Raw genomic sequence first — 25,781 nt, 5'->3', positions numbered from 1 at the left:
TTTTTGGGGGGTTTAAACTTTAACTTGACCTGCAACATACTTTATCAGGGGGGTTAATTCTGTGTTAGAGTGGAGAGGTTTACATCATATGTCACTGACCTGGATTTAGATGTGTTGGATTCCTTGGACTTGACCATGGACGAGAACAAGGAGAACCAAACCCCGGAGAGCTCGCAGGTGCATCAGGGGGAAATGGATTGGGTCCAGCAGTACAACTTGGATCAGGAGAGGGAAGATCAGGAGTTGCAGCAAGCGCTGGCGCAGAGCCTCAAGGAGCATGTATGTCTTATTACCGAAATTTCTCGTGTATATTGCACACCCATGTATAATACGCACCCCCAAAGTTGATCTCAAAGTCCTGGAAAACCTTTCTAGCTGTAATGCATTTTTACAATGCATGGTTTTGCTTCTACCCATATGTTTTTTTTAAAGAATTTATCTGAAGTTAAGCACTTTATTTGAACACACAATACTTTCTTTTTATTTGCTTGCTCGTATTTTGAAATTCCCAGCCCTAGTTTTGTTTTGTTAATGAGAAAACACATGGATCTGCTCATATGTTTGATTACCGCTGCACAATTTGTAAGATGTGTACAATTCTTTAAAGAAAACATGGACCAGGCGAAACGCATTTAATTTTTATTCGAATGGGATTCAAATTAAACTGTCAAGCATTAAAAAAAAAACATTATCATTAAACAAAACATAACCATACAGAAATTAATGATGGTTGTTGTTCACTCATCAGTCGTATTAAAAAATAAATATTTCACAAATTCTGCCTGGGTATGTAAAGCTATGAGCACAATTGTACATATATCCAGTCATATGTACCCCTGTTATACTGGAATGAAAGTGTAGGCTACACCTTTTTCATAACCTCTAGACAGCATACTAGAATGAAAGTGTAAAACTTTTTCATAACCTCTAGGGGGCAGTGGCATATTGGAATGAACGTTTACATGTTTTTCATAATCTCGAGATGTCTGCATACATTTATATAATGTGACAGTCTTTTTCATTTCCCCCTATACCTATGTATAATATGCACTAATGACTAGACAATTTTGGGAGTAAAAAAATGTGCATTATACATGAGAAATTATGGTAAATATTACATAATTATGTTAAATGATCTAATGAATGTTTTTACTGTTTAAACAAGTAGACTGCTAATCAAATGGTTTGTTCCTGCTGGATTTTCAAACAGGAAGCCCAAGAGATGAGAGAGGATGACGATCTAAAGCGGGCCACTGAGCTCAGCTTGCAAGGTGGGAACTGTCAATTTGCTGTGTGCCCCTGAGTAGTGGAGGACACCTTGCACTTTTTCTTTCAATCTACCTACTGTCTTGTGAATGCATACATGCAAATCAGGCGCCTTTTGGGGAAAATCGCCATTTTGAACTCAAAATATCCCATTTAGAACTCAAAATAGGCCATTTATGTGACTCTTATAGATCCGATGAGTTTTTCCTGGGGGGTGGTGGCGGGTCGCTCGCTCGCTGTCGTCATAGACTGTTTTGTAGTCCTTGAACGGTGGCAGCTAGATCCATTCCACTCATCCACATACCAAGCATTGATTGTATGCCCATGACTCACAAGTCACAACCCCACAGAGGAGGGGACGTGTCACGTGGGTGAAGTAAAAAAGAGAATATTTTGAAAGCGGGTCCCTATAAAAGCTGTTGTCATAGGCTGTTTCGTAGTCCTTGAACGCTGGCAGCTAGATCCATTCCACACATACACATGTAATTTCTGAATATTACTCTGTGGCGGATTAATATGCGAAGGCATTGGCCTGAGGTTCCGCCTGTACGCTCGGGACCGGGTTTGGATCAGTCACAGGAGTTGACGAGACCAGAAAAAAACACTTACTCCGCTTCTGCCACTAAGAAGTAACGGTACTTTTTACTCCGGTACAATGATCTAAATGTCGCTCGCTACTTTTATTTATCAGTTATTGCTTATCAACTATTTCGTGCGCAAGACTACGACTTCCGCATCAGGCACTGTTTGCGTCAATCCAATTTAAGTGACTAGTGAAGTCTAGTTCACCAATCAAACAACACAAGAAAGCCACATGACCTCACACGACATCTTCTGTTGGGCTTCCCGGGCATAGTTATTAACACTAGATAAGACAGCCCGGCTGATTGTCGTGCCTACATGGCGGCCATGTTGGGAAGGTCGTCATTACCATGAAGGCAACGGCGAGCTACTCTTGTTTACATTTAGACAAACAAAAACAACACCTTCCATGTATTGTAGTATTTGTCTGCACTGTCTGCACAAACGTGGATATTTCAGTTCACTTATTTAGAAAGCACCGTGCAGTAAATTGCAGATATGTTGTTGCAGTTTTGACTGTGCGCGCGCACACACACACACATACTTGTATCAGAATTTGCACATTCACATTTTATTTTTATTTTTTTTATTGATGTTCATGCTGTGCTTAAAAAAAAATCTGAAGTTCTTCACTGTTTACTCAGTACTTGAGTAATTATTTCACTGTGTACTTTTTACTCTTCAGTAATGTTTTCAAGGACTCCTTTTTACTTGGGTTATATTATTGTCAAGTAACAGTACTCTTACTTGAGTACAATATTTGGCTACTCTACCTACCTCTGGAGCGGACATCCTCTGTTACTCTTACGTTTAAGCAACATTTTTGCTCATCAGATCGGCCTATGTCGTATTTGTTGCACTGGTCTTTTGTATTGTCACGTTGAAGTGTTGCGGGTCGTGGCCATGGTTGTGGTCCCAGCAGAACCGCGAAGCACACGTAACATCGGCGACGAGTTGATCCACTATTACATCTTGTATTAATTAGGAAACACGCCTACAATTATCGAATTAGTTTACGGATGTTAATGTTAAATGTATTAAGCGACGGAGCGATGTTAGGGATTATGTCACAACACAGAATGAACTAACTTCAAATTCAGAAATGGCCAATAAAAACAGAAAAATATTATACTTAATATTTTCATGGCGGGTGCATTTGGGATTAGGTTTTGATTGGTAATAGTGAAAAATTACGTGAAACAGACAATGATTTTAGTCAATTCTTTTCCAGAATGAGAGTGCTTAAAGAGGAGGATACTATTCATGTGGCACAGCTTGAAGCAGGCATCAGGTGCAGGTGGAGGTGGCCCTGACTCAAGTTGGAGGGCAGAACAAAAAGGCAAAGAAATGAGGCAAATTTAATTTTGATCTTTGTACATCAACATGTACTTGAGCGGTGTAAATAAGTTTTTCTGTGTGAAGAATTGTAATATTTTTTTTTTGCCTTATTGTACTCTCCGGAGTCTTCCAGATTGCTTAATTTATGTTAAAAAATCTCCGCAGTGGCCTGGGGTATCCCCCAAGAACCTCCCACAATATTTTTTTGTTTTTGTTTTTTTTGGTCACATTTTTCATGCATTTGGTGTTTGCATGTTTGGACAAATGGACCTAGATGACCAGGTGATACGTTTAATTATGCTGCAAAATCGATCAAGATGGTAGCGGCGTAGCTGGTATGTAGAACCAAGGGGCATGCTGAGTACGTCATCACAGCATGTGACTAAAACGGACCAATCACGACAGATGTTCTACGTGCAGCAACAATTTTTGCCCTGTGCGCGTCGAGTGACGCAGAGGGGCCGCGTGGGCCAATGCGGGCGTTGTCGGCCGTGGGAGTATAAAGAGGCCTTCGGACTTGGCATTTCATGAGACTCGACTTGGCTTTGAACTACATGACATTGTGCTTTGGCAATGGGGGCCTTTTCACACTGAGCAAGTGCATTGTGAAAAGGCCATTAGTGTAACAGATCACACAGCCAAACACAAATTTCCCCACATCAACAACTTGGCTGAGTATTCAGGCTCAGAAAACTTAATTTTTACTTGCAAGGTAATTTAGGGAGCAGAGAGCAGCACACTCATTGACACAAGTTAACAACATAAATGAGAAATACATTAAAAAAGGGCATAAAACGAGGGGTTCTACAAGTTAAGAGTCCTGACAGTTCAGGAGAACAGCCTGGGCGATAGAGGTGGCTCTCCTTCTCTGGGTTTTATAGGCTGGACACCTTAGTCTGCGATGTTGAAAATGGTGGCTCTTCGCTCAGCCCAAAGTAATGGGTGGAGAAACGTTGTGTGGTTGTATTATGTAAATTAGTCCAATCTTGACATCACAATGCGTTAAAATTTAGAACGGCTTTCTCAGAGACGTGTTTAGGGAAATTGCAGCTCATAAAATGTTTACTTGGTTGGTGGGCAAGCACTGCAGAGATCCAACTATTTGTATACAAGAAATTAGAAACGTCGCCTTTAAAGAGACATGTTTTTACTCTGACAGAGTTCAACAATTCTTTGCCTGAGCTCATATGCTCTGATGATGATTCCGGCAACGAAGACATGCTCGACATGGAGTACACTGAAGCCGAAGCTGAGAACCTCAAGAGGAACGCTGAGGTAGCGCACACCTGTACAACATTTGTCTGCCTTCACTACAACATTGGAGGGGACAAGTTTGCAACTGATATTTCTGAAGAACCAGTCACCTCTTATCCACAGTGTGGGGACTTGGCCAACTCTTTTCGGCTCATCAGTGTCGTCAGCCACATCGGGAGCAGCTCCTCCTCTGGTGAGAGAGCACCTTTGCCCAGCTATTATTTTGTCTGCTCATGTTTTTCTACTCCAAACTTAAAAACACCAGTGCGAGTTAGCTGGATGCCCAATTATTGTGTGTGGAAGGGGGGGGTCCCCCCCTTTTCTCAGTGGTCTCTCCCCCCCAATCTACAAATGACTGTTGTAATTTTATTTGTTCAAATGTCTAGAATGTCTATTGTTCTCCTGTGGTTCTCCCTCCTTGTCCCCTCTGTCCATCCCCTAAAACCCTTTTCTGTTTAGCTGCATTTTCAAGAAACAGAATAATTAAAAAAAACTTAAAAATAAGCAGAGGGAGTATTTCAAACTTCCCTGTTGCACTGCAACACTGTTCCAGCACAAAGGCATACAGATCCACCATTCTGCAAGGCCATGCAGCTGAACAAGATAACTCTAAAAGAAAATGGTGTTAGAACTCCAAATCACCGCTTTAATGCACCAGTGAGGCAATTTAGGATAAACTTTTAAACTTCTCAAACATCCATCCATCCATTATTTTGACCGCTTATCCTCACTAGCGTCGTGGGTTTGCTGGAGCCCATCTCACCTGGACAGGTCGCCAGCCAATCCCAGGGCACATATAAACCATTCAACTCACATTCAAACCTACGGACAATGTAGAGTATTCAATTAATTTACCATGCATGTTTTTGGAATGTGGGAGGAAACCGGAGTACGCAGACAAAATCCATGCAGGCACGGGGAGAACATGCAAACTCCACAAGTGAGGCCCAATTTGAACCCTGGTCCTCAGAACTGTGAGGCACGTGTTAACCAGTCATCACCAAACCACCCACTTTTCAAACATTTTAAAACTTTTTATATTAATAATAATTTTGTACTGTCCCAGGTGTATTTAGCCTGTTAAAAAAGTACTAATTTTTGTACAGTACTGGTGTTTTTAGGCCACAAAAAAGTGCTCGATTTAACAATCAATCTGATTTAACGGACAACCTATACACCTACTAGCCAGTTATTCAAGGTTCCACTGTATCTGTAACAGAAAAAAATGCGGGCGAAAAAGAAGTGCTGTGATTGTGTTCTAGATGCACTGTAATGATTTGTTGACTAATGTATTTGATCTTCTCAGGACATTACATCAGCGACGTGTATGACATGAAGAAGCAGTCATGGCTGACGTACAATGACCTGGATGTGTCGCGCACACAGGAGACAGCAGTCCAGCGAGAGCGTGACCGCAGTGGATACATCTTCTTCTACATGCACAAGTAAGTGAACATATTTGAGCAGACCCAAATTTCTTGCTTTTTGTTTTGCCGAATGCAGATGTAGGTTGCGTAGATACCGTATTGCGCCTTTTCATTTATTTATTTTTCATTCTCACTTAACTCGAGTGGCAGCGTATATGAAGTTTGCGTGTTATTCAAATTTGGTCTCGCAACACAGGGGAAAAAGACAACCACCACCAAGCGGCAGCTTGTAAATAAAAAAAATAAAAAGTTGGGGCAGTCATGGTTAGATTAAGGGGTTTGCATGCATCAATTAATTTTGTCAAGTGTATTTGTATAGCCCTTTATGACAGTCTCAAAGGGCTACACAGGTCTACAGTTGACAAAGATTAACTGATTGTTGACCCCTCTTCTGTGTATTCTCAGAGACGTGTTTGAGCAGCTGTCTGAAATGGAGAAAGCCACCGGCAGTGTCTCAGACTTGGGGAGAAACGTCCTGCAGCCCCTCTGAGCCCAGCGACTTCTTCGGACACAAAACAGCTTGAGCTTAACTAGACTGGTGTCTTTAGTACTACTGATTGCTGTTCTTTTCCCCTTTCATTTTTGGCACTTGTTTCCCTCAACACATTACAGAGCTGCAACTGTCTAAGAGACTGATGCAGTTAAATGTTTGATTGATCACATTTGCCTTGGTGGTTTGGGGTCTACATTTCTTCTTTGCTACAGTTTTATCAACTGTTTTGTAGACTTAAAAAACCCATCAGACGCCACAACGGGAGCTTCATGAGTTATGTTTTCCTCGCAAAACCCTCTTTTTGCTTTATAAAGTAAATACAAATATACTATATTGGATAAGCTATTATTTAGAGTTTAGAGGGTTGCTGTATTTAGCAGGTACAGTCAGTGCAATATCTTTTTGGGCACAATTTTGTGTGGATTTCTTTGTTTTTCCTGAGGTGAGCTGTTTGTGCTTTACCCCTGTTAATGATTTCCAGCAAAAAAGCCCTCATGTCTTGTTTTGATCATCTGCCTCCTGAGAAATCTTTTATAGATGTTATGTGTGAGCTTTACATTTGTTTTTCCCCCCCCCCAATATTTTTGTCAAAACCTTTAACAATTTTTATAGTCTGAGTTTTTCTATTTATTGCGACTTCGAGTTGACCGGTGAAGACGCACAATACCAGGGAAGCAAGATCTTTTGTCATACCCAATTAAAGTTGAACCTTCACATCAATCTCATTTAGTCTTTTTGCAAATAAAACAAACCTATTGTTTCCAACCACAACAATTCCTGGAATTGGCTGTGTTCACCTTCCTTCCACATTTAACCTGATGTAATTCTTACAGCAGACTCTTAATGATAAAATATTACAATGGACGTAGATTTGTTTTTTAGGTTTTTAATTAACTGGTCACAAGTCGATGTCACCTGTCCTGCTGGCATGGCTTCATCATGGGCAGTAAATGTTGCCCTGTCAGTCGGCTGTACTCTTTAATAATGTAGTTTTCTTTCTGCAGCATCTATAGAGGCACAGCAACACAAAATGCCACGTTCGAGTTTCACTTAAAGAACTGCAAACTCAAAATGTCAGCTTTTGTTTTTCTTTCAAGAAAAATGCAACATTTAACATTCAGAAGAGGTAATTGTATATTTTCTGCTAGAGAAACACAAAATATATTTTAGCTTTTTACAAATAGGAGACGGGGCTGCACTCAACCCATTGTTGGGTAAAGTGCATCATTTCCCCTACACTTTCGGTGCGAGTGCACAGCTGTATTGTACCTGAATCAATTTAACCGATTACTCAAAAGTGTCAGAAATGGGAAAATAAAATCCGAGTATTATTCATCTCATTGATAACTGTTACTAAGCCACAACACTTGGAAAAACTACATTTAAAATGGTTCCATTTGACACAAGGTTATTACACCATTTCCTTCAAGACTAAATATGGATGGACTAACTCTCCTGTTACATTTGTGTTTCAGTAACACCAGTAATCTTCCTGGGTCGCTGACCAATTAAAAATACCAAGCATGAAAAAATCCTAATAAATCATGAATAATGCTGTTACTAAGGCACAACACTAACTACCTTAAAAACATTTAAATTAGTCAATTTGACCCGCAACATGACAGACGGGTTGAAACACATCTGTGTGGGTTGCTTCTATCACAACTGTCTCCACACATACTTCACTCCATTCCTCCTCTGTCTCATGTCTGTAGCCAAGCAGGTGGCAGATACCATGGGCCGTCACCACCTTCAGACACAAGGAGGCGGCGTCAACAAACTGATTGGCACATGCTCGGATAAGTACGTTTGATGCGACCACTCACGGTGAGTGCTCGATGCAGATCCATGGACGACTCCTGACACTGTCGCATGACAAATTCCACGCCCAAGAAAATGTCCCCGAGGTTCAGCTCGTCTCTGTAGAGGGGACACGGGATCTTACCGGGTCTCAGGCCCTGGAATGCCAATCCAATAGACTCAAATGTCGTGATCAAGAAGTCCTTCATAAAGTAAGAAATTGTTGTACAGTATGAAAGGATAGCCTTAGCCATCCTGTTCTGTTGTGGGTCAAAGTGACCCTTTTTTAACTACTAAGTGGCTAAATAAGTGTAATCTACTATCAATACTGATTGAAATCGTGAGGGTATTGAATCATGTTCAATCATTGTTCAAATTGACCCAAGAACATGATTGTTCCTAAGAAAGTAATAACAGGTGAGTTATTAATTCATTATTTAATTCTTGGCTGTGAAGGTGTCAGGTGTGTTATGTGACAGAAGAGTCTCTGATAGGATGAAGGGCAAAGTTTATAAAACAGTGGTGAGGCCAGCCATGATGTACGGATTAGAGACAGTGGCACTGAAGAGACAACCGGAAGCAGAGCTGGAGGTGGCGGAAATTAAGATGTTGAGGTTCGCTCTCGGAGTGACCAGGTTGGATAAAATTAGAAATGAGTTTATCAGAGGGACAGCCAAGGTTAGATGTTTTGGAGACAAAGTTAGAGAGAGCAGACTTTGATGGTTTGGACACGTCCAGAGGAGAGAGAGAGTGAGTATATTGGTAGAAGGATGATGACAATGGAGCTCCCAGGCAAGAGAGCTAGAAGAAGACCAAAGAGAAGGTTGATTGATGTCGTGAGGGAAGACATGAGGGCAGTTGGTGCTCGAGGGGAGTACGCAGGAGATAGGCTTACATAGAAAAGGATGACGCGTTGTGGCGACCCCTAAAGGGACAAGCCGAAAGAAAAAGTGTAATGAATGAATATAATATACAAGGTTTGCTTTTTGAATGGAATTACTGAAATTAACTTTTTCATGATATTCTAATTTTATGACCAGCACCTGTGTAAATACTGATTGTAAAGGTGAGCCATAAAGGGCCTATCTCACTGGCAGAGAAGTCTCAGAAACTACCGAGACTGAGTTGCAGTGACTCCGGGACAGCACAATATTGCTTGCGCTCTCACCAGGACCATGCTTTGGAGACGTCACGACTCGCTAGACAAGGTGACAACCAATTCACCCGAAAGTCACTGATATAGGCCTATATACAGTGTGTGTGTGTGTGTGTGTGTATATATATATATATATATATATATATATATATATATATATATATATATGTGATTGAAAAGTAACTCCCTATTTTAAAATACGTATTTATTGATATGTTGTAATATTTTTCTAAATTTGTTTTTGTGTATGTTCCATAATTAAAGGAGCAAGTCTATTCTAGCAAACCAACGACTTTGGATGAACTTGAAGGGCGAATACGAGAAGTTATGTCTTCCATCCCACAAGAGTTCCTTGTGAAATCAGTTAATGCGGTTCCCAGGTGGTTTGAGAGACTGGTGGCTAATGCTAGCGTCCATATCAAATTTTAAATAAAACTCCATGCAATACACTTTCTTCTCATGTTCATTTCTTGTAAGGATTATAGTTCAGAAATAAATTACTTAAAAATATAGTTACTTTTCAGTCACCCTGTGTATGTATATATATATATATATATATATATAAATGAATAATTATGTATATTTATAGTATATTGTGTTTTTTAAAAAACGGAGATTGAAAGTTAATATTTATTGATTTCCTACAGAGCGCAAGACAGGTTTCCACATGTAAATTATTGAAGTAAACACACAGGGAATGTAACTCAGACGAAACCATTTTACACTTTCAACGTGCAGGCTGGGCAATTAATTGAATTTTGATAGTGATTTCAATTTTGGCTTCTCAAAATTGTAAAAACAAAGAAAACCGGGTAATGTGCGGCAGTCGCGGTGATTGTTGTTGTGCAGGTACATAGCTGCAGGTGCAGAGACTTGAGTCGCCATCAGGTCGCCAACTAGTCTCCACGCCGGTAAGATAGGAGTTAACAAGATATTAAAAAAAAAAAAAGTTTATCAACATTTTTTGGGCTCCACATCACCCAAACATGGTTGCCCTCAAGCCTGGTCAGTTAGGCACCGACGACAGTGAATATTTATATTTTTAGTCAGTGTAAAGGCTGCATAAGTCTAATCAACTATAAATGCTGGTTGAAACGGAAAGGAAGGTTAATCCATCCGTACTGTATCCTTATAGAAATGAAAACACAACATACCATCCATATACATTACAGCGGCAATACGAGGTTTACATTGGAATATATATGAATTGATGTACCTCGTGGAATGGAAACGAGAGGACATCCGTGGGTTCGTCTTTCTTCCTGTATATGTTGTTAATGTGCTGAATCCTGCGGTTGTCCACGCAAACGACGCCCAAGTCGAACTTCTGGATGCCCAGGATGTGCCTGAGCGTGTTCACGTCCTTGCGGAGCCGGGCGCGGCGAAGAGGCACCACCTTTTGGAGATTCCTTACCACTACACCCATTTCAAAAATAGTTAATGTTATATATTTACTATGGCTTTCTAACACATGGGGGTGATACTGATTGCCAGTCACACGACAGCTGCCATGTCTGAAATCAAGGTGACACACGCCGGTGGTGTAAAGTACAAAGTCGAGGAGCGGGTAGAGTCTTAAGGACCATTTCCGTAGGAATGTAGAGATAAACCCGATAAAAACTCGGTTAAAAATGTTGCTGTTTTAACACCGTTTCAGTCAATGAATCGCTCCGCAATGGCGGAATACACACTGGTTGAGCTGGGGGGGGGGGGGTGTTGCGTTCAAGACAACTGACATCCGTGTGTGTTTTTATAAAATAAGGCAGGCTACAAAAAAAATGTGTTGACGTTAGCCAAACTTTATTCCCAACCAAAGCAAGCACCCTTGATTGAGATCGTCAGTCACGTTTGGCCGCAACGTTTTGATGGCCGACTGTGTCGTATCCAAGTGGCACCTTTACGATTTACCAGTAGCAACGAATGCAACGTTACTGTGTCGTCACTCCGGAAACCGGATATTCAGTCGTGTATTTTTTTACAGGTAAAATTTTGATGCAGTGTTTTTTTTTTAACGTGACAGGGGCGGAACTGGTTCTTGTCTTTAAGTGATTGTACCTCTGGAATAAATAATCGAATATGTGTGATATAAGAAGGTGAATGATTCGCTGTTGATAGAATGAATACATGAAAACTGCAAAACTGCAGCACCAAGTCTCGACTCCTATTTAATAACCTATTTTTAAAGTCTTCATCCTAATTTCTTAGAAAATGTACTTGTGTAAATCAAAATACATCAACAGAAGCAACATGTGAGCACGTGTAGGCATTTCCATAGGAGTGCTCTTATTGGTGGAGCTTATAACCAGCTCCGCCCATGCTCTTGCTCTTTCGCTGTCTGATTGGTCAAATTGCCTCTGGTCATATCTTTCCATGGTGAAGTGTTTCACGATGGTCTCGCTCAGCTTGCCGGGAAATGTCGTGTAATTAAATAATTTTTTAACGTTTCATGCCTCTTAAAGCACTACATCTCCCATGGGTAACATATATAAGAGGTGAAAACCTTCGGCGGTACCCGAAGCCGTTCATCCATACAGTGCAGAGCTGCTGTTTGCTGGGCATGACTGAGACAATGTAAGTGTTTAGCACGCCCTAATAACACAAATTAAGACCTTTTTGGATGAAAAGTTGGTTGCTATGACTGGTATAAGTTTACATATATTAAGATTTAACTTGTCAATGTTAAAGTTGCCGTCAAATATTCTATTTGACCCATCTCCTCTAGCTAAATTGAGTGAAATGAAATAACCAACAAATTAACAAACATCTCCGTATTATTCTACAGTTTTGTCAAACACAGTTTTGTGCAAATGTTTGTGATGTACAACATTCCATTCTTACTGTCATTACTTTTGTCATTGTTGAGTTAACAATATTTTACCCAGAAGCCCGGACACAGAGGCACATGAGTAAAGTCATTGTTTGGGTTAAGCAAGTCTTCAGTCAAGTCAGACAAACTTGTTCAGTCACAGCATCTATTCGCACATTAGCCACTTTGTACTTTGTACCTGTACTTACCCAATTAACATGTTAAGCTTTTTCATCATCATTAGCCAAGCAAGTCCCAAGTCCTAAAATTGACAACTTAAGTTTGACTCGAGTCAAGCCATGTGACTCGAGTGTCCCACCTGTGGTTAGTACTGTGGAGGTACGTAGTATGTTGACTTCCTTTTTCGTCTTCTCTCAGGCACTTGCGGAGGCGAGGGGGACCATACAAGACTGAGCCAGCTACAGACCTGAGGCGCTGGAGGCTTTCTAATGCCGAGGGCAGGCAGACCTGGTCTTATGTGAAGGATGTGGATGCCCCAAAAAGGGAGCAGACCATGCTAGAGGCCCATTCTTTAGGCTTGGACACGGTGGGTGCCAGGGGACATATTGTGTGCTTCCTAAAATAATGCTTAAAAAACGCAATGTAGTACCCCTTGGACCGTTAAGAAAATTGCTTCTTTTTCAACCATAGACAGCTCTCTGGTTTTCATGTTGGCTACACCATAGACAAAAACTCAACATTTTTTACAAGCGTGTGTATGCTTTAATGTATTTTTTTAATGTAAAGACTTAGGTCTAATCAACTATAAATTCTGGTGGAAATGGGAATTAAATGAGTTAATAATGAGATGTAAATATTGTAAATATTGTTTTTGTTTCGAACACTTTTTGTAACTGGTCAAATTGACCCAGGAATATGACTGCTGTTCCTGAGAAATAAACAAGTGTGATTAAACCAGCCAAATCTGATTGAAATTAAGGTGCATCAACCAAACCCTCCTGTTATTTTGGAGTTCAAATTGACACGTTTAAGGTATACATATATTTTTAAGTATTAAGGGAAGTGTCTTAAGTATAATCACATATACTGTACATGATTGAAATGGTGAGTAATGGAGTTAAGATTTTTTTTTCCATTTCTGATACGTTTGGGTCACAGCTCAAATTCACCCAGGAGCATTATTGCTGTTGACTGAATCTAAAAGGAAGGTTAATTCATCCATTTTGAATTCTACTTCTGAAATTGTATTTTAGGGCTCCTGAACACGACCCCCTTAAAAATCACTGTGGTACCCTGTGGAAAGTTGGAAAAAATTAGCCTCGGACACCAGTTTCACCGATCGTGTGTGGAAATGTCTATCATAAGAGTAAACACGAAAAAGTTTCAAGGACTCATGCCTGAAATTGAACAGAAAGTCTGCCTTGTCATTCTGAAGCAGCTATTTGAGGTCAATTTCTAAGGCTCAAAGTAGGGAATTTACCCACATGAGCCCCAACTAATCCGTCCAGAAAACTTTGATGGTTTGTAATTTGCATTTGTCCCCACAGACCAAGTTTGTACGTGACTCCTCGGCCGCCCGCACAGCAGTAGATGCAGCCCTGAAAGGTATGAACTTCTACAGTCACCTTCAGGCCGAGGACGGCCACTGGGCAGGAGACTACGGAGGACCTCTTTTCCTTCTACCAGGTATGACAAGTCATAAGATAAGGGACCAGTCCTTATTTTGTCATGAAAATAAACAATGGTGCGTTATATGCTTCCAGGTCTATTGATTACTTGCCATATCGCTAAGATCCCTCTGGACCAGGCCTGGAAGAAAGAGATGGTTCGATACCTACGCTCTGTTCAGCTGCCGGATGGAGGCTGGGGCCTGTAAGGCAACTGTGCATTTGTGTTTTCCACATGCAGCATGTCATAGGATTATCAACGTGTGAAGGACAACTGTGCTGTATGCATTATGTGTCGGCAGACATATTGAAGACAAGTCGACCGTGTTCGGCACGGCTTTGAGTTACACCTCGCTAAGGATTCTAGGTGTCGATCCGGATGATCCCGACTTGGTTCGAGCAAGGAGCAACCTGCACAGCAAAGGTTCAAAGAAAGTCCTAGTTAATAGCATTTATGTTGTTAATGCTTCTGTTATATTGAGAGTCAAATTGACCCATAAAATTATTTTTTTTTAAAGTAAAAAAAAAAAAGAATCAAAGAAAATGCTTGGTAACGGCACTCATTTTATTAACCCTCCTGTTTTATTGTGTGTCAAATTGACCCATAAAAATCTAGATTTGAAAAAAAGTTTTACCTCCCAAAAAATAAATCCTTGTTAGCTGCTCTTACTGTACAATGTGTTATTAACTCTATATCATCTATTGCACAGCTATGGTCTAAGTTTTGTGAGGTCCAGTTGATGTCAGTCTGTGATTGTACACTGTGTGTAGAAGCAGGACAGAGAAATTGTGAACGTTTTCTGCAGGCGGTGCGGTGGGCATCCCGTCCTGGGGTAAATTCTGGTTGGCTATTTTAAATGTCTACAGCTGGGAAGGAATGAACACGCTTTTACCAGAGATGTGGTAAGACCCAAACTTTACTTAATAGATGCCAAATGCATCCTATTCAGCAGTTCGATTTAGTAAATTTTTTTTTGTATTTATGAAGTGGTTAGTAATGGAGTTAATCATGAACTATAAACAAATTTCATTGGCATTTTTTTTTCATTTCCCTTTTTTCCATTTCTGACGTGTCTGAATAATTGAAAATGCCTTGGGTCAAACTGACCCAGCAACTTCATTGCTGCCACCCTTCCCCCCCCAAAAAAAAAAACACTAGCGCCCTCTGAAAAGTTAGAAAACAATTAGCCCCGGACACCATTTTTCCTGAACAACATGAAATTTGGTGGACGTGTCTATCATAATAGGCCCAAAATTGAACAAAAAGAAAAAGTGTGTGTATCCTGGTAAAAATGTGTCTACTTTTAGGACTCACAAAAAGTATTTTCTTACATGTAATGTGTTTTCATACTGTATGGCTTGAGCGCTTCCATTTTGGGCCATTTCATGACAGGTTGTTCCCCACCTGGCTGCCAGCCCACCCGTCTACACTGTGGTGTCACTGTCGCCAGGTGTACCTCCCCATGAGCTTCTGCTACGCCGTCCGACTTGTCGCTGAGGAGGATGCCCTGGTCCTCAGCCTCAGACAGGTGGTATGACTTATTTGTTCCACAAGGAGGCGATGGACTATCACGCCATGAAAACATGTGGTCAATCTCAGTCCCAGGCGGAGTTTCAGATGGAGTTGTCTTTGTTGCTCTTCGGTGTGTCTGTGTGTGGGGGGTGTTTGCTACGTAATTACATTATTTTAAATAAAATATATTCAACAAATGGATCGCTATTTTGGGGGACACAACATGCCCGACAACTCACTCAATACTGCTGGAAGAATGAGAAAATTGTTTGTTTTCCACCCATAGGCAGCGTTTGAGTTTTCATGTTGGTTACACTATGATCCTCCCTACCAAGTGGCACCCTGTGGAAAGTTGGAAAAAATTAGCCCATGACACCAGTTTCACCAATCAACACAAAATTTGGGGAACACGTTTATCATACTGTATGCCCTGCCATTGGCTGGCGACCAGTTCAGGGACCAATCAGAAGGAGGTATCCTGGACAGATGCGCAAAACCATATTGCCAAGCTTTTTTTGCCTATGCCATTTAATGTGGGCAGAGCATGGCATCAAGATTTGATCATAATTTTGAGGATTTGAGAGAGAAAGAAATTAGCCCCTTGCACCAGTTTCACCTTTCAACATGAAATTTTGTGGACATTTATCATAACAGGATGCACAGAAAACGGTGAAACACCCATGCCTGGAATTGAACAAGAATTTTCCCATCTTTGGTGAATTCTAGGGTTTGTATTTTGACGAACTCCTATTAGAGAATTCATTCAAACGAGCCTCAATTAGACAGCTGGCAGATGGTGAATTGCCCAACTTTTTGTATGTCATCTAATGTGGGTTTATAGCTGCTTGTGGATTTAATTTTACTATTTCATTTTTTACCCCCATGTAGGAGCTTTATGTCCAAGACTATGCAGGCATTGACTGGGCAGCTCAGAGGAACAATGTGGCAGCTTGTGACATGTACACTCCTCACAGCACACTGCTGACTGTGGCCTACAGTAAGTACCGAGAACGCATTTTTGAGAATTATTACCTAACAGAAAAATAAATATGTTTTGTCACCAAGAATTTCCCTCACACTCGGCCTGTGACTCACTACTGTTTCTCCTTTCCCTCTCTGCAGCTGTGCTCAACATGTACGAGGCTCACCACAGTGCCACACTGAGAGGAATGGCTGTCAAAGAACTGTACGAGCACATCGAGGCTGACGACCGCTTCACCAAATGCATAAGCATTGGACCGGTAGTGCATAAGTCCTGCCTGCGATTGTCTTTAAGTAAACCCTAGCTCTGACGCAAATTGGTAAAAAGTGCGAGCAATTGGCCGAAGGCGGGGACCTTGGCGATCCGATCCCCGGCTACAGAAACTGGCTCTAGGGACGTAAAATGTCACCTCTCTGGCAGGGAAGGAGCCTGAGCTGGTGCGTGAGGTCAAGAAGTTCCGACTAGATATAGTCGGGCTCGCCTCCACACACTGTTTGGGTTCTGGTACCAGTTCTCTTGAGCGGGGTTCGACTCTCTTCCACTCTGGAGTTTCCCGCAGTGAGAGCCGCCAAGCAGGTGTGGGTATACTTATTGCCCCCTGGCCCAGCGCCTGTACCATGTTCAAGCAAGGGTGTCCACACGTGGACTTTGCACCAGGACACCCTAGGTCGCAGTTCGATGATTGACTTTGTGGTCGTGTCATTGGACTTGCGGCCACATGTCTTGGATACTCTGGTGAAGAGAGGGGCGGAGCTGTCAACTGATCACCACCTGGTGGTGAGTTGGCTCCGATGGTGGGGGAAGATGTCGGTTCGACATGGCAGGCCCAAACGTATTGTGAGGGTCTGCTGGGAACGTCTGACAGAATCCCCTCTCAGAAGGAGCTTCAACTCCCACCTCTGGCAGAACGAGGCGGCCAACCGGAGCTGTGGCCATAAGGTAGTCTGTGCCTGTCGTGGAAAAAAACCCCGAACCCGTTGATGGACACCAGCGGTGAGGGATGCCGTCAAGCTGAAGAAGGAGTGCTATCGGTCCTTTCTGGCCTGTGGGACTCCTGAGGCAGCTGATGGATACCGGCTGGCCAAGCGGAATGCAGCTTAGGTGGTTGCTGAGGCAAAAACTCATGTGGGCGGAGTTCAGTGAGGCCATGGAGAGCGAAATTCTGGTCCACTATCCGGCGTCTCAGGAGGGGGAAGCAGTGCACCATCAACACTGTGTATAGTGAGGATGGGGCACTGCTGACCTCGACTCGGGACGTTGTGAGGCGGTGGGGAGAATACTTCGAAGACCTCCTCAATTCCACCGACACGCCTTCCCATGAGAAAGCAGATTCTGAGGTCTCTGAGGCGGGCTCTCCTATCTCTGGGGTTGAGGTCATCGAGGTGGTTAAAAAGCTCCTCGGTGGCAAGGCCCCGGGGTGGATGAGATTCGCCCGGAGTTCCTAAAGGCTCTGGATGTTGTGGTGCTGTCCTGGATGACACGCCTCTGCAACATCGCATGGACACCGGGGACAGTGCGTCTGGATTGCCAGACTGGGTGGTGGTCCCCTTTTTAAAAAGGGGGACTGGAGGGTGTGTTCCAACTACAGGGGGATCTCACTCCTCAGCCTCCCTGGTAATGTCTATTCAGGGGTGCTGGAGATGTGGGTCTGTCGGGAAGTCGAATCTCAGATTCCGGAGTAGCAGTGTGGTTTTCGTCCTGACCATGGAACAGTTCGCCCAACCAGTCTACATGTGTTTTGTGGACTTGTAGAAGGCGTTTGACCTTGTCCCTCAGGGAGTCCTGTGGTGGGTGCCTCAGTATTGCATCTGTGCTTTTTGCAGATGATGTGGTTCTGTTGGCTTCATCAAGCCGTGATCTCCAACACTCACTGGAGCAGTTCGCAGCCGAGTGTGAAGCGGCTCGGATGAGAATCAGCACATCCAAATCTGAGACCATGGTCCTCAGTCGGACAGGGTTGGAGTGCCCTCTCCGGGTGGAGGAGTTCAAATATCTTGGGGTATTGTTCACAAGTGAGGGAAGAATGGAACGGGAGATTGACAGGCGAATCGGTGCAGCATCTGCAGTGATGCGGACTTTGTATCGGTCCGTTGCGGTGAAGAAGGAGCTAAGCCGAAAGGCAAAGCTCTCGATTTACCGGTCGATCTACATTCCTACCCTCATCTATGGTCACGAGCTATGGGTCGTGACTGAAAGAACAAGATCCTGGATTCAAGCGGCCGAAATTAGTTTCCTCCGCAAGGTGTGCGAGTTCTCCCTTAGAGATAGGGTGAGAAGCTCGGACATCCGGGAGGGGCTCAGAGTAGAGCCGCTGCTCCTCCGCAGTGAGAGGAGCCAGATGAGGTAGCTCGGGCATCTGTTTAGGATGCCTCCTGGACGCCTCCCTGGTGAGGTGTTCCAGGCACGTCCCACCGGGCCGAGACCCCGGGGACGACCCAGGCCACGCTGGAGAGACGACGTCTCTCGGCTTGCCAGGGAACGCCTCGGGATCCCCTCGTAAGAGCTGGAGGAAGTGGCTGGGGAGAGGAAAGTCTGGGGTTGCCTGCTAAAGCTACTGCCCCCGCGACTCGACCTCGGATAAGCGGTAGCAGATGGATGGATGGATTAATTTAGGTAAAATCTTTTATTAGCGTTTATGTTTTAAGTAATTGTTAAAGTAATTTTTAGTTTTGTTTTCCTATATATAAGCGCGGTATATGTTAATGCATGCATAATGTTACAGTGGCTGACAATAATATTACAGATACTTTTTAGGAATAAAGCCTATGCTTTGTTTTTGAACACTTGTCCTGGCCTTTGACGGAACTAATTTAATGTTGGTCATTATGGCAGTATTAGGAGAGATAAATATTTTTTTTAGGTGGAACTTGATGTAAAACCACTGTTCTAACTAGCTTCCACTAACAAACGAGGCTAAACTTAGCTCCTCCCCGACATACAAAGATGGTCATCTCTCAGTTGAGATATATCACTTCAACGTACTTCCTTGACACCGATTACTGTCTTATTAACCAGTACTTTGACCGTCTTATTGCATCATTGAGCATTATAGAAAAAACCTCACGTTTTTTTGTGGCCTTCCAGGAGCATAAAAAAAAAAAAAAAAACCCCAACAAGATTAATTTGTGAATAGCAAACCAAAGTAAACTAACGTAATTGTGACGTATGCCCTCCTTGTCGCAGATCTCGAAGACGATCAACATGCTGGTCCGCTGGCATGTGGATGGTCCATCGTCTTCAGCCTTCCAGGAGCATGTTTCCAGGATCCCCGACTACCTCTGGTCAGTCTGCTAAACTCAAGTCTGTCATCTACCAATGAACCAAAATCAGCTCAATTGTGGCTTTTTCGTTCCAGTGCAGGGGTTTCTCAGTTTACAATGGTCCTGACATACTGTACATCGCGTAAAAATATAGCATGTGGTCACATGTCACAAGAAGGCAGCCTCAGTGACCAACATACTTAATGTTCTTCCATTGGATTGTTTTACAGTATATTCATGGCCTAGAAGTTTTTCAGACAAATATTTATTGTAATTACACCAGTGTTTTTTTACTTTGTTGTTGGTACTGAACCCCACAAGTTTCATATGCGCATTTAACGAACCCTTTGGAATTGGAAAAATAAAATATCTTTTTTTTTTTTTTTTGGTGTGGTTTTTTTGCTTTTCAAAATTCAAAACTGATATATTTTATTAGTGCACACTATGAACCAACCATCAGTTGCACACAAAATCAGTGTTCAAGGAACAAAAAAAAAAAACATCACGTAAATTTCACACAAAAAACAACTCAATGAAATCTTACTGGAAGTAAATGTTACTTGCTATTGCCTTTCACCTTGGTAGGTGCCACCCTCAAATCACTTTCACAAAGTCTGTTCCTTTTGTTTGATTTTATGTCTACCATCCTCAAAAAGGATTGTTCGCGAAGACACGTCCAGCGCAAGCTTTCACGAATTTGGAAGTGTCTGCTTAGCGGCCTACTACAAAGTAGCATGGATGCCGCTTGTTGGTTTATTAATGTTAGCACTATAAATATGAACAATGGGTAGATATGATTCGCTCTTTTTGAGCTGCATGCCTACAGCGACGCTAAGCTAGTGGGAGCAAAGTGTCAGTGCATTCCAATTTTGTGGACGGCACGAAAGCCGCCGAAATAAAAAGGAGTCCTGGACATTGCCCTGCTATGGTTGCGCACAATGCAGTACAGTCACAACAAGGGAACTGGGAAAAACCTTTCGTATTGATGAGAATTTTGGGGGGCTCCTTTTTCAAATGTACTCTATTAATAGCACATGCTTTGACATTGACAAAAAAAGTCAACCTTATGAAAATCTGTTGAGAAATGAGCAACTTATGATTTATTTCATGCTTTAACTTTAATGGGAACGTTGCCCCCACCAACCTGGCAGGCACGTTGCTTAACCAGGCTACTACAGTATGCTAGTGTAGCTATAGTCTTCTATTCATATCTGTGGTTAGCACTCTTAAATCACTTCGCCAATTTCTCTGTTATTGAATGCGACGCTGACGAGTTTAACATTTTTCAACTTGAGGCCCTGCTGTTGTGACGGCAAACACACAAGTTGAGTGTCGCAATGAGAGTATAAAAAAAACTTAGTTAAAAACTTAACTTGCAGTGTGCAAGGGCTTTTATGGACAGACTGATATTTTTTTTTAAAAAATTTAAAATAATGCGATCTGACTGAATATTTTTGCATTCCAGGTTGGGACTCGATGGTATGAAAATGCAGGTGAGTATTTTTTCCCCCTGTGCGAAATATACAGTGCGCTCACAGTCACAAATACCACCTTTATACAGGAAAGATGTAAAATTTGATGTAAAAGAGAGCCATGGGCAAAATAATACCACACGTCAATTTTACTTGTTTAAATTGGAAACCAAAACAACAACAAAAAAAACTGTCTTTTTGTACAGGGCACCAATGGGTCTCAGCTCTGGGATACCTGCTTTGCTGTACAGGCTTTTCTCGAGGTAACTGACTTACATATATATATATATATATATAATATAATATATATATATATATATATATATATATAATTCCAATGAAGTTGGGACGTTGTGTTAAACATAAATAAAAACAGAATACAATGATTTGCAAATCATGTTCAACCTATATTTAATTGAGTACACTACAAAGACAAGATATTTAATGTTCAAACAGTTAAAATTGATTGTTTTTAGCAAATAATCATTAACTTGGAATATTATGGCTGCTGTTGTTCCCAACATCTAGTGAAATTTTCAGGTCAATAGCACCTTTGGAAGTATATTTAGTGAGAAAAATGGTGATGTGTTAAATACTTTTTTTAGCCGCTGTATATGTGTGAATGGTTGTTTATTTATATGTGCCTTGCGATTGGCTGGTGACCAGTTAAGGGTGTACCACGCATATCGCCCAGAGTTAGCTGGGATAGGCTTCAGCACGCCCGCCTTTATTGTCATGAAGATGCATGCATGCACACGAAATTTGTTCTCTGCACTTTACCCATCACAGTAAACACATACACGTTAGTGGAACATACTGGCGCAGGGGGCAGGAAGGGTTCTGGTCGGCCCAAACGTCTTCCATTTAAGGATTATGGAGGCCGCTATGCTCTTAGGAACCTTAAGTGCAGCAGAATTTTTTTTGTAACCTTGGCCAGTTCTGTACCGTGGGGGTCCTAGGTTCAAGACCCTGACTGGACCATCCGCCAACATCCCCTGGACTCACGGCTGTGGTGTCCTTGAGCAAGACACTGATACCCCAAAATGCTCCCCGGGCGCTTCAGCTGCCCCCTGCTCCAGTGTGTTCCTCTAACATGTGTATGTGTTCACTGTGATGGGTAAAATGCAGAGAACAAATTTTGTGTGCATGCATGCATATTCATGACAATAAAAGGTGATTCTTCTTCTCTCAACTCTGTCTCTGAGCTCTTCAGGCAGTTCCTTTGACCTCATGATTCTCATTTGCTCTAACATGCACTGTGAGCTGTAAGGTATTTTATAGACAGGTGTGTGGCTGTCCTAATCAAGTCCAATCAGTATAATCAAACACAGCTGGACTCCAATGAAGGTGTAGAACCATCTCAAGGATGATTAGAAAAAATGGACAACACCCGTGTTAAATATATGAGTGTCAAAGCAAAGGGTCTGAATACTTATGGCTGTGTGATATTTCAGTTTTTCATTTTTAATAAATCTGCAAAAATTTAAACAATTCTGTTTTTTTCTGTCTATATGGGGTGCTATGTGTATAATGAGGGGGAAAAAATTACTTAAATGATTATAGCAAATGGCTACAATGTAACAAAGAGTGAAAAATTTAAGGGGGTCTGAATATGTTCCATACCCACTGTGTGTGTGTGTGTGTGTGTGTGTATATATATAATATATATATATATATATATATATATATATATATATATATATATATATATATGTGTGTGTGTGTGTGTGTATGAAATCAAAATTTTTATTCTTAATTTGTTGTGCCAGATGAAAGCAAGACTTTTTTTGTCCTGCTGCCATTGGTATGACTTTGCAGTTTTTGTCAGGAAGCTGAAGAACAGGCTTACTCACATTGACTTAGGATACAGAAAAAACACAAGAATTTTGGAATCTGGCCTTGTTTGTTTACGTTTTCTCCACAGATGGCAATCTGATGAATCTCTATTGTTCATTTATGACGTATTACCAACACTATACTCTGTTTCTAGTACATTGATCTCATATTTGGGCTTTCTTCTCAGAGAATTATAACCATTTACTTATATTTTTTCAGTTTTTCCAAGAACAAAAACTTTATTCTCATGAAATGAAAATATTTTTCCCATAATTTATTGGTCTTTATAGTTTGACCTCATTCTCATATATTTAAACAAAAATATTTATATCTGCTTTTGCACACATAATGCGCCAGCTAATGGTGAACTTCACATATTTGCAAGTTGAGTTAACCATAACAACAATATTTTGGGGATTTTTCGTTTTGGACATTTTTTGTTAAAAGATGTCCTGGATCAAATTGACCCAGGGACATTATTGCTGAAAAGCAATGTAACAGGAGTGTTAAGAAAACCTGTGTTCAGAAGATCCAGATTGTATTGTATCGTGTGGCTGTTTAAAATGATTAGTGCACCGGCTTCTTTCAGGCAGGAGCACAGGACAACCCCGAATTAGCTGAGTGTCTCCGATGTGCCCAACAGTTTCTCAAAGTCACACAGGTGAGAAAATTAGAATGTTGTTGGCTGCCGATTTCTGAAAATGTATCTGTGAGAGAGCCAATCTGAATTTTTGACCAGGAAGGAAAATATTGCAGGAAAAAGCCTGTAAATGTGAAAATTGATTTTTTTATTTGTGTGTGTTTACCCTATATGCCTCCTTTTAAACTTCTTTGACCTCCGTCAGATCCCGGATAATCCACCTGATTACCAAAAGTACTACCGGCAAATGAACAAGGTAGATGTCATATCACCTACAAGCCTTTTGACTTCAAAACTGAAGCGCCTTGGCTAACATACTGTATTTTTGATGTCATCACAATGACTTTGGCCAGGGAGGCTTCCCCTTCAGCACCCGCGACTGCGGCTGGATAGTGGCTGACTGCACGGCCGAGGGCCTGAAGTCCATGATGCTGCTGCAGGAGCTGTGCCCGTCTGTCGGAGAACCTGTCACGCCGGCGCGCCTGTATGACGCTGTCAATGTGGTCAGTTACCAGCAGCATACCGTTTGGCCTCATGAATACTCACTGCACAGTGTGTATGTGTCTCAGTCAATGTGATGATCACTATTTCCATCATCTTCCCGTAGCTGCTCAGCATGAGAAACTCAGATGGTGGGTTTGCCACATATGAAACGAAGCGAGGGGGGAGGCTCCTTGAGCTGCTCAACCCGTCGGAGGTGTTTGGTGAGTCTCTTGCCAGATACAATCACTTGCACAGGGGCGTCTCCTAAAATCTTTTTGGTGAAGTGGCTGAAAGCATTCGTCGATGGGGTGGCCGCAACCAATCGTCGACCTGGCGGTGTGGGTGAATTTTTCTGTCGCTGTAACTAATCGTTTTTTTTCCCTGTGGAACCTATCCCTATCTATTTGATTTATAACTCGCTTATTTGTTTTTTTCTCTCTTTCTGAAACTACCTAAGGCCCGGCAAAACCAAATAAACTCATGCAGTGTGCGGGGTTCAGTAACTAGTCTTCATGAGTGGCCAGCAGTCGGCCACTGGTTTTGCTGTGATTCAAAATTTTGACCCCCAGTCAACCGCATTGCAACATTGCAGATGTAACATCCATCCATTTTCTGTACCGCTTTATCTTCACAAGGGTCGCAGGCGTGCTAAAGCCTATCCCAGCTATCTTCGGGCGAGAGGCGGGGTACACCCTGAACTGGTCGCCAGCCAATCGCAGGGCACATATAAACAAACAACCTTTCGTGCATACATTCACACAGGGCAATTTAGAGTCTTCAATCAACCTACCATGCATGTTTTTGGGATGTGGGAAGAAACCGGAGTACCTGGAGAAAATCCACGCAGGCACGAGGAGAACATGCAAACTCTACACAGGAGGGGCCAGGATTTGAACCCCAATCCTCAGAACTGTGAGGCAGATGTGCTGTGATCCACTCTGGACTGGTCCCCAGTCAATTGCAAAATACAATTTGCATTTATACAGCCTTCAGTTGACAGTGTCACGCAGTCACTTCAAAAGTGGTACAAATATCCACAACATACCAAAATGTCACATCTGCAACCAAGAAGCCAAATATAAACGTGACCTTTGTATTGCAACATTTTTTGCGTCTGACTTAGCCTTTCCAATGTGACCAGAAAAGAGCAACTCAAGTGCAATATAGAGACATTTCCTCTTAAAAAGAAGATGTGGTGCATGTTGTGAAATAATGACCTCCCTTTCACAAACAGGTGACATCATGATAGATTACACCTACGTGGAGTGTACGTCAGCAGTGATGCAAGCTCTGAGGCATTTCCATATGGTTCATCCGGAACACCGGACAGAGGAAATTAGGTACACGCCAAATTAGCTCTTTAATTAACCCTTGTGTTATGTTGCAGGTTTATTTCATCCATTTTAAAGTTAGTAGCTTTTTGGTATGAAACTACTTCTTCTCAGCTTAACATGTGTAATCAACAAATACAGTTTCATTTTCCTTCCATTCTTGACACTTTTTGATCATTAAACTTCCCCTTTTCAGATTGACCCGGAAAAATAAATGTCGTTTCGGAGAAACTAACGTAACAGGAGAGTGTAATCACCGTGTGCAAATTTACCTTCAAATTTGGAATATTATGATGTTTTACCGGTGGCACGTTGGACGACTGGTTAGCACATCTGCCTCACAGTTCAGAGGACCTGGGTTCAAATCCGGCCTCACCTGTGTGGAGTTTGCATGTTCTCCCCATGCCTGCGTGGCTTTTCTCTGGGTACTTCGGTTTCCTCCCACATTTCAAAAGCATGCATGGTAGGTTAACCGAAGACTCTAAATTGTCCGTAGGTGTGAATGTGAGTATGA

The 25,781-nt window shown here is 42.0% G+C and overlaps 3 protein-coding genes across 17 annotated transcripts in view; 2 read left to right on the top strand and 1 right to left on the bottom strand.

Moving 5' to 3' along the window:
• Positions 1-7,080, top strand: part of usp37 (ubiquitin specific peptidase 37) — a 28,953-nt gene extending 21,873 nt beyond the window's left edge. For 4 of the 5 annotated variants that reach the window (XM_061792265.1, XM_061792263.1, XM_061792264.1 and 1 more), the window contains 6 exons: positions 110-279; positions 1,211-1,271; positions 4,346-4,461; positions 4,564-4,633; positions 5,747-5,885; positions 6,273-7,080. In XM_061792265.1, the coding sequence (XP_061648249.1) occupies positions 110-279; positions 1,211-1,271; positions 4,346-4,461; positions 4,564-4,633; positions 5,747-5,885; positions 6,273-6,357 (641 nt within the window). In that variant the 3' untranslated portion in view covers positions 6,358-7,080. Of the gene's footprint in view, positions 1-109; positions 280-1,210; positions 1,272-3,079; positions 4,308-4,345; positions 4,462-4,563; positions 4,634-5,746; positions 5,886-6,272 lie in introns of those variants that run through there. The other variant, XM_061792266.1, reaches the window with a different exon arrangement.
• A 150-nt stretch (positions 7,081-7,230) lies between these two features.
• LOC133486715 (endoribonuclease YbeY-like) lies at positions 7,231-11,176 on the bottom strand. Of its 3 annotated transcripts, none has more exons than XM_061792289.1 (4): positions 10,533-11,176; positions 8,187-8,363; positions 7,942-8,110; positions 7,231-7,367 (listed from the first exon to the last, which is right to left on the bottom strand). In XM_061792289.1, the coding sequence occupies exons 1-3, from the start codon at positions 10,740-10,742 to the stop codon at positions 7,958-7,960; spliced, it is 540 nt and encodes a 179-aa protein (XP_061648273.1). In that variant the 5' UTR covers positions 10,743-11,176; the 3' UTR covers positions 7,231-7,367; positions 7,942-7,957. The 3 variants fall into 3 exon arrangements, with proteins under 3 accessions (XP_061648273.1, XP_061648272.1, XP_061648274.1); XM_061792288.1 differs by having other exon boundaries at positions 8,042-8,110; positions 10,533-11,171; XM_061792290.1 differs by having other exon boundaries at positions 8,042-8,110; positions 8,187-8,318; positions 10,533-11,039.
• The window catches only part of lss (lanosterol synthase (2,3-oxidosqualene-lanosterol cyclase)), a 27,294-nt gene continuing 12,212 nt past the window's right edge, over positions 10,700-25,781 (top strand). For 7 of the 9 annotated variants that reach the window (XM_061792274.1, XM_061792275.1, XM_061792273.1 and 4 more), the window contains exons 1-17: positions 11,776-11,887; positions 12,501-12,669; positions 13,631-13,769; positions 13,847-13,955; positions 14,053-14,174; positions 14,557-14,653; positions 15,144-15,279; positions 16,152-16,260; positions 16,386-16,504; positions 19,429-19,526; positions 20,971-20,998; positions 21,184-21,240; positions 23,403-23,474; positions 23,659-23,709; positions 23,807-23,956; positions 24,061-24,157; positions 25,171-25,276. In XM_061792274.1, the coding sequence (XP_061648258.1) occupies positions 11,874-11,887; positions 12,501-12,669; positions 13,631-13,769; positions 13,847-13,955; positions 14,053-14,174; positions 14,557-14,653; positions 15,144-15,279; positions 16,152-16,260; positions 16,386-16,504; positions 19,429-19,526; positions 20,971-20,998; positions 21,184-21,240; positions 23,403-23,474; positions 23,659-23,709; positions 23,807-23,956; positions 24,061-24,157; positions 25,171-25,276 (1,673 nt within the window). In that variant the 5' untranslated portion in view covers positions 11,776-11,873. Of the gene's footprint in view, positions 10,842-11,775; positions 11,888-12,500; positions 12,670-13,630; positions 13,770-13,846; positions 13,956-14,052; positions 14,175-14,556; positions 14,654-15,143; positions 15,280-16,151; positions 16,261-16,385; positions 16,505-19,428; positions 19,527-20,970; positions 20,999-21,183; positions 21,241-23,402; positions 23,475-23,658; positions 23,710-23,806; positions 23,957-24,060; positions 24,158-25,170; positions 25,277-25,781 lie in introns of those variants that run through there. The other 2 variants (XM_061792276.1, XM_061792278.1) reach the window with 2 other exon arrangements.

The sequence above is a fragment of the Phyllopteryx taeniolatus genome, chromosome 12 (genome assembly GCF_024500385.1).
Source record: "Phyllopteryx taeniolatus isolate TA_2022b chromosome 12, UOR_Ptae_1.2, whole genome shotgun sequence".
Taxonomy (NCBI): domain Eukaryota; kingdom Metazoa; phylum Chordata; class Actinopteri; order Syngnathiformes; family Syngnathidae; genus Phyllopteryx; species Phyllopteryx taeniolatus.
This window is presented reverse-complemented; position numbering and strand designations above follow the sequence as displayed.

Bases quoted from the DNA above. Each gene is read 5' to 3' on its own strand.
- LOC133486715 (XM_061792288.1), bottom strand. From the start codon at position 10,742: ATGGGTGTAGTGGTAAGGAATCTCCAAAAGGTGGTGCCTCTTCGCCGC. The intron at 8,364-10,532 runs GTACATCAATTC...TACTTTATGAAG, and splicing joins TCTCGTTTCCATTCCACGAG to GACTTCTTGATCACGACATT. The intron at 7,368-8,041 runs GTATGTGTGGAG...GTGCCTCTATAG, and splicing joins CAGAGGAGGAATGGAGTGAA to ATGCTGCAGAAAGAAAACTA.